At 37.7% G+C, this 8,044-nt stretch overlaps 1 protein-coding gene across 1 annotated transcript; it reads right to left on the bottom strand.

Moving 5' to 3' along the window:
• Positions 1 to 1,424: 1,424 nt before the first annotated feature.
• ccl20b (chemokine (C-C motif) ligand 20b) lies at positions 1,425 to 3,558 on the bottom strand. Its single transcript, XM_031850509.1, has 4 exons — positions 3,402 to 3,558; positions 3,109 to 3,211; positions 1,918 to 1,992; positions 1,425 to 1,797 (listed from the first exon to the last, which is right to left on the bottom strand). The coding sequence occupies exons 1-4, from the start codon at positions 3,481 to 3,483 to the stop codon at positions 1,743 to 1,745; spliced, it is 315 nt and encodes a 104-aa protein (XP_031706369.1). The 5' UTR covers positions 3,484 to 3,558; the 3' UTR covers positions 1,425 to 1,742.
• Positions 3,559 to 8,044: the final 4,486 nt, after the last annotated feature.

Below are 8,044 nucleotides of genomic sequence, written 5' to 3'. Positions count from 1 at the left end.
CCCGAGCTGTTCTGGGAGAAACTCCGCCAGGCTCTGAAGACCGGAGAAGACCTTGGTGAGGACCAGTTCCTCCTCAATGTGGTGGACGGACCGTGATGGAATGGAAATACAATCCTTCGAGGTTTACAGACAGTGGACTTTGTTGGAGTCTTCTTGGAATTTGTTGGGTTGTTTTACCACAAAATTGCCATAAAGTGTATCTGAAGGAGTTTCCCCTCATTACTTTTTAATACCATCTTGATCAGCTGATCTTAATGGTCTAACTGAAATGGAAAATGAGGAGTCAGATCCCATACAACCAAACTGGAAGACCAAGTTATGACTAAGTACGAGTGAAATTACTTTTTCCATCATGAGCTCCTCTAATAGGGCAGTGATCTGATAATGACAGATGCCATTATAAATATTATATAGAACAGAATAAGATACTGTGGTCTAACAAAAAAAAAGAAGAACTGAACAACAACAGATTGGTCCAATCTAAAATACTTTAGACAAATAAAATATCTGTGTTTGGGTCCCACTACTTGCTAGTTGTGTTTGATAAAAATCATAAATCACTTTCAAATTCATTTTTTAAAACTATACAATGATACTACCAATCTTTTAACCTGCAACAGATTGACATATGCACAGTTTCATTTCGCTCAAAACATGTTGCCACATTGTCACGATAACTTGTACTGTATATATGGTCATTTACATTATTTAGAAATGAAGCAACTGGCCGGTAATCAGTAGAAATGTCGCTTAGAAAACCGGCAAAAGCAATTTGTAAAAATAAATGTATAATCTGAAAAGCTTTACATTGATTATGGGGGGAAATCATACAGTCTGTATTATTGTGTAACCAGCAGCACACAATCTTGTTATTTTAATCTTTTTTATATTGTAAATGTTAAACTTGGTGTTTCATCTGTTGTCCCTGGACACTTTTGAATCAGCTTTTTGGAATTATTGTTATTTTTATTACATAATCGATCATCAGCGGGATAACATTGTCTTCTTCTGGGTAAAAACTTTGTGACAAATGTCTAATATCAAATGCATAATTTTCCAATTGTATCCTCTTGTGTTCGTAATATTGTTACTATTATATTGAGTCGACTGCATATTTTAAAGTGCTGATTTTGAGTTTTACTCTGATGGAAATTCTGACTTTTTATTGACTAAGCACTGTAAAGTAAGATCAAATTTGCAATGTACAGCAGATATGATGATTGTATTTCTTTTTTTAAAATACTTGTTCTACATACAGTAGATAAAAATAAACTCAATAATTCATTTCAAGTAATTTTTCAAATAATAAATGAAAAGGTTGTTTTGAAAGTATAAAATGTGTGGACATATAGACATACACATGTATTATCAAACATCTATTTTAATACATTATTTGAAAATATAAATTACAAGCAAAACTTCCCACTTCCATACTTCATTTCGCTGACCCAAAATGTCAGAGTTCAGCAACACGCAATACATAACATAAATATATAATATACATACATATACAGTATATACTTCTCAAAAACAATGTTTTCATAATTGTTTTGTTGGTGATCTGTTGCTACAACGTACCGTTTACTGTGTATATTATGTACTACACTTCGCTGTTTATAAAACAGAACAAATATGAGATATAAGATAATGATTTACAAAAATCTAATTACAGTGACTATCAGGGTTCTTGGGTGCATAAGAAACAGAGTCATGTGCTGCAGATATGAACTGCTCTGTAGAGCTTATGCTGACGTGGTGTTCTTCGCGGTGATCTGACTGTTCTTCCTCCTCCTCTCACTACACAGGAGAATGGAAACACAACATTTATTTAGTTTAGTGCATGGTTAGAGCATCAAATGAAAAACATTGCACGGAAAGACGGCATTAAGCACCCTAAAGGGACATGAGTGTACTCACTCGAGACATTTCACCCCTCTCTGAGTCCACTTGGATGAAGGGTTAGCACACACGAACCTGCCTGGAAGGTGGAATCTGTGGGAAAACAGGACACGGTTAGGAAATGATGAAACATGAGACACATTAATGTGCTTCATTACACGAGAGGAACAGTTCCCCTCCCTGTGGTCTCATTCTAGTTTGTGTATTAACCCCACAGTGTCTCTCAGACATATTTACTCCAGTGACAGTCCACAGAGTCCTGCAGCCACCTCTCCTATACAAGAGCAAGACACAAACTTTATAGTTGTTTAGCCTCTTTTTGTTGTGGAATAGTGTCTCTTTGGGGTCCTTTTAATGTGTCTTTGTAGTTGTTTTGTGTCACTTTGTAATTTGTTGGGGTCTTTTTGTAGTTATTTTTGTCTGTGGTTGATTTGTCCCCTTTTTTTTGCCATTTTGCATCTTTTAATAGTCATTTTGAGTGTCTGTGTTGTTGCCATATGTCTGCTTGTGGTCATCTTGAGTCTCATTGTGGTTGGTACATATCTCTTCGAGTAACATTTCTTAGTGCCCCCTGACACTTTGGGCTGCTGGTCCTGTGCTAGTTAGGCCCATTCAGCAATCAATCCTTGCCTACAGCAAATTATTGATTTTTGGTCACACTTTAACTGCCGGGGGAACACAAGCGAGGGAGTGTTGTGCAATTTAGACACACAAGCTAACCCGCTCATGCTTTGTTAACTTGAGTGCACTGCCATATTTCTATTTTCGGTACATTTAGAGGGTAAGTTAAGTTGTAAGTAAGTCTGCAACTGCGATTGCACAGTAACACAATCATGCAGTACATTTCTTTATATCACTATAATAACTTATATTCTATTATATTCTTTTTATATGTCAAATATGAGAATTCACACTGAAACAAATTGAACATTTTGGGGTTTTGAACTAAAATCTGACAGAAGAAGACATTTGATCACGTCACCTTGTGCTCTAGAATCATGTGATCGGAGTTTCTTTATGTTTTAATTAAGAAAATAGTCTGCAGAATAATTTATGACCATTGTTAACCTGGCCTACATTATCTGTAAAGTAAACATTTATTGTTTCTTCCTTAATATTTCCACCTGGATCTACCCGTTACAGCCGGCTCCATGTGTTGCTGTTGCTACTGAATTTGCAGAATTGCATGAGATCAAATCATTTACTCACATAACGGCGCTGATGTCGCAGGAGTTGACGATCTTCTGAATGGTGTAGCCCATCAGACGCTGGCATGACAGCCGGCGTGAGGTGTACATCATGCAGCAGCTCGCTGCAAAAATTGTAAAGAAATAAATAAATACAGACAACCACGTCATTTTGATTCTGGGAACACAGCATTAACAAATATAGCTTTTGACAAATATGTTAATTTAGCTTCTTTTTTTAACTCTGAACCACACAATCTTAAATCTACTTTTCCACTGTTTGTCAGAGCTTTAAGATTTGCAGTGAAGACTTACCTGAGCGTGTGCTGCCGATAAAGGTAGTGAGGGTGACGAGGGAGCACAGAACTGCCAGGAGACAAACTTTGCTGCTTGCCATTGTTTCTTATGGTAGGAGTGCTGGCTGTACCGGTCTCAGTTTGTTGATGTTGAGGTTTAAAGTAAGTGGTGTAAAGCGCCTCGAGGGATTTAGTGAGAGTGTGACAGAGACGGCCTTGCTTATGTAGGGCGTCTCTGGGATTTCCCCGTGTTTGGCAGGATAGTGTAACACATGTGTGATTGTTCCAGAATGTGGAAGTGAGCCAGAAAACCTCCTGGTTCTCACCTCCGAGTGGGACCAGGAAGTGTATTAGAAAATTGGCATTTGTAGCCTGTGGAAGTGATTAGAAATATCCAACCACCTTTATCAGTGTAGCACCACTAGAAATATCCAGAAAAGAGGACAAAACTCATACTATTGAACAAAAACAACAGACAGTAAATAAGCATTATTAAACAAGAGGAATAAAATAAGATGCAGAATAGAGCGTCATCAAGGCAGCCAACACAGAGATGTAAAGATAATATAAACTCAACAGCCCAAACACACACGCACACACAAAATAACTAAAGTACAAGTGAAATGACTAATTCTTAAAAAAAGGTATTTAAAAAAACACTTTGTTACATTAAAAATAGATTAAAAGACAATACACATTGACCTAATGCTAATGTTTGCTGGAAATGGTAGTAAGGACATTTTTTAAGTACTGATAACCTGGCAAGGATTTGAATATCACGTTAATTGTCAAATATGAGAAAATATTGCAAAACCTCACTTTGGTTTAATGATAATTTCCACAGTTCAAAAGCATCCATGGAGTTAAGCTCTCATAGCAGGAGTACACTTTCCTAAACTTCCCCTGACAAGTTATTCAATAACCACCTCCCTTGCAGCAGCACAAAAGGAATTTACTCATTGTGTGTGCGTGTGTGTGTGGGTGATTCGTGTAGTGTATCTTTTTACCAACTTAGAAAAGACACACACTGATATCTACGGGTCAGATAACCTCAACATAGTGACGACTCCAGTGTCAACATTTGGAGAAGAGGACTGACTCTAAAAGTGACCTGTCCACATGTGAATATAGTTTGAAAGGTGAGGAAGTGTTCTCAGGAGCACTTTAAAATAGCGATGTGTTCAGAAAGACAAACAGACGACTTTTATTGAGCAGAAAGTCCCTCGACTCCTGTCAGATGCAATCAGAATTGTTTCAGTGACACTGAGATCCAAAGGCTGTTATCAGACTATCGTGGCACGTGGCTACTGTTTAACCTGCAGAAAACGTTGTTTCACTAATGATTCTTGCTGACATATGCCATTCTTGTTTACAGGTCATTCGCTGCTGTGTGGTCCTTAATTAACTTCTATGTCAAAGTTGTTCTTCCTCTAGATTCATTAATCATTAGAAAACAGAATTGGTGAAGTGGAAAGTCAATGTTGGTGTTCTGTTGACCACGTTCGTCCCCTAACCTTAACAATGTGGTTATTCTTGTAACCGTCACAACACAGCTCTCCTAACCTTTATGTGTAAGTAGACTTTTGATCCCAAACTTCTACAATGATACTTATTTGAACACAAACCATGATCTTTTACCCATCAACCTTTTACAAAGTTGTGTTGTGGTGTAGCTTGTTGTAACCAAATGACCAGGTAACGTCAGCAGCTAACACTAGCTATATCTGTAATTAACTGTAAAATTAATTGGGATACTAATTTAGACTATAACGAAAAAAAACATGCTTAAACCAACCAAACACTGTAGGGACTTCCCAATGTAGCCCCGCCCTAAAACATACTCCATTTGACTCTAAATGGACCATAATTTACTAAATGAACATCATGCTGTATTGAAGACTTGAAACTAGAGATTGAGACCATAAACTCATGTTTACAATGTTTACTGAGGGAATAAATAAAGTCAGAAACTAGATCATTTTCTCATAGACTTCTATACAACCAGAGGAGTCGCCCCCTGATGGCCATTAGAAAGAATGCAGGTTTAAGGCACTTCAGCATTAGCTTCACTTTTCAGACGCGGAGATTACTCCTTGGTTAAAATCCAACCAAACCGTAACTAGTACAACTTCCATATACTTACAGTGTTTCTAGAAACTTTATTTAACTTCTCCTTTGATTGTCTTGAAAAGTATTATCATCTATATTATTGCGAAGCTGGTCCTAACCATAATTTGAATTAGAAATGCATTGTCGAAAGAATTAGGCCCACATTTAACACTTTTGGTATTCAAATCCTTAAATCAATACTTAACTGGATTACCATCGAGGTAATGTGGGCAACTGCCCTGGGGAGTGTGGAAACTAGTTTGTGATAATTTGCTCAACTGCACTTTTGCTTAAACAAGTTACAAATTATAATCGGGCCATGGTGTTTATTGAGGAGCTGCAGTGATGCGACTGTCTATAACTCGGATTAAAGATGTTTTAATTGCTTCATACCCAGGTACAATTAAAATGCCTTGCATGTGATGTGACGACCCTCTCTGCCTGTTCGTTTGGCTGCCTTCCTTGCAGGTGTGGAGGTGGGTGTGGCAGAGGGTCGTCAGGCAGAGTGGAAGCACCTGAGGCTATTTGCAACACTGGCCCTGTGTGCCAGAGCACTCGGTACAAAAACCCTCTGGATTCGCAGTTGGTCTCTCGCTCCTTCCTGAGACACCCATTTTGGTTTCTGTTGCAGTTATGGTTTGTTTCTACACTATACAACACACAACACAACATATACACTTTACACGCACCCACTCACTTACACTGCTGAAATGACTGACTTCACATGTCACTGTTAGTTTATGTTTGTCTTTTATATTACTTTAAACCTAATAAATAATTAATCAACTGTTTCATTGAAGGCGTCTCCCTTTTTTGTCATGGCCGTTCGGCCCGGTTTGTGACAGTGATTACAGGGCAGATGCTGTTACATCATTTGCTGAAGTACCACTATGGTTTTACTGCAGGAAGACAGGCTTTGATATAGAAGGTTCGAGTCATAAACTTTGACGATGGCAGGAGATAACAGTAAGCGTCACATTTTTTGTGGACTTCAGCCTTTCTAAAAATAGCTCTACCTTTCCTCTGAATTCAGTCTGGGAATGAGTGTTGCTCGTGCTTGTTTTACAGCATGTGCTTACAGTGCAGTTTATGAGTTACATTTGAGATGTGTCAATACTATCGCCAATATAATACCTGAGTTTTGACAGCACAACTATACTTTTCTTAGATAAAAGCTTCATTACCCACAAAGCAACTCAACTTCTGAGATTGACACAGGTGTGGTAAGGTTGTTTCTTTCTAACTCCACACTCCCAGAAGTCTTCAGCCCCAACTGTCAATAAATCAGGTTTTACTCAGCAGTGGTAGCTGTACTCGAGGTATGTAAACATATAGTTCCCCTTTAATTATCCAGTGTTAAAGAAATGAAACAACCTTACCTTCAAGGCAAGTAGTTCACATGCAATACAAAATGAACAGGTTGCCTTTAGTGGGCTTCATGGTTAGACTGCCACGTTAAATATAGTTTATGTGGACAGAATCAACCTCGTCAAGCTAAAGAGCTAAAATCATTTTATTTATATTTTTTAAATTAATCCAAATTTGCTCAGTCAAATCTGCCAAAAACTACTATACATGTAGTACAATACTATATTGTTGCATACATTGACATTCTATGCTTCAAGTCCATTAATTATTTCACTATATGTCAAAACGTGTGGCTGATGCTTAAGTTTTAAACTATGGTGCATCAATATTAACTCGTTCATGATATTACCACATGTTGGGCTAACACAGTTGTCCTCTTCTTTTAGAAGCCTCAGATTTAGCTTTATGTGCACCAAATTGTGTATTTTTCATAGAATTTCATAATTTATTTCAAGAACTATTTTAAAAAAAACACCAGTTAATAATCAACTCCTGTTAGAAAACCAACCACTGATAAATGAAGCATTTAGGGATATTTTTAACCTGGAGGCTTTTATTTTCTATTGCTGCTAGTCCAGTGAACTTCATGACGTGATGTTCTCGTTAACCCCTCTTGCTCAAGGTTACAGTTGCAATCTATTTATATACCACAGCCTTTGAGGAGCTAAAAATAGCAAGCGTGCGTAAAATAGTAACAGAAGTGGGACTCTCCAGGAACGGATGCACACAATGCTGACGTGTGAGCTGCTATTTCCTTGTTTCCATAATAGAGATTACGGTGCTGTGGTGCAACAGGGTGAAAACATGACGCCACTTCAAGTTCATGTTGAGGTATAATTTTGCAGCCTCGTGGTTTTCATTCAACGGTAGCTGTAACCTTATCTTTCGTCACGGCTTAATGGCAATGAATGTTATCAGCACAGCAAGTGAGTGCGACATTGTGAGCAGTGAGTGTGACATTGTGAGCTGCTCCAGTACTGTAGGTCCTATTAGGACCGAAAAATAACAACCCTTCATGCTTAATTTACTTGATTAAAATTGTTAAGATAATTAAAGCTGCACTAATCAATATTCTTATATTAACAGTGGATAAAATGGGGTTGTTGGTAATAGGAAAAACTCGTAAAAGCCCTTAGCTGTAGAGATTTTTAAGCTATTTTAGCAAATTTATTTTGGTTGTGCGAC

The sequence above is a fragment of the Anarrhichthys ocellatus genome, unplaced genomic scaffold (genome assembly GCF_004355925.1).
Source record: "Anarrhichthys ocellatus isolate YVR2014 unplaced genomic scaffold, GSC_Weel_1.0 scaffold10, whole genome shotgun sequence".
Classification (NCBI taxonomy): Eukaryota; Metazoa; Chordata; class Actinopteri; order Perciformes; family Anarhichadidae; genus Anarrhichthys; species Anarrhichthys ocellatus.
This window is presented reverse-complemented; position numbering and strand designations above follow the sequence as displayed.

Bases quoted from the DNA above. Each gene is read 5' to 3' on its own strand.
- ccl20b (XM_031850509.1), bottom strand. From the start codon at position 3,483: ATGGCAAGCAGCAAAGTTTGTCTCCTGGCAGTTCTGTGCTCCCTCGTC. The intron at 3,212-3,401 runs GTAAGTCTTCAC...CAATTTTTGCAG, and splicing joins TATCGGCAGCACACGCTCAG to CGAGCTGCTGCATGATGTAC. The intron at 1,798-1,917 runs GTGAGTACACTC...TCTCCTGTGTAG, and splicing joins AGAGGGGTGAAATGTCTCGA to TGAGAGGAGGAGGAAGAACA.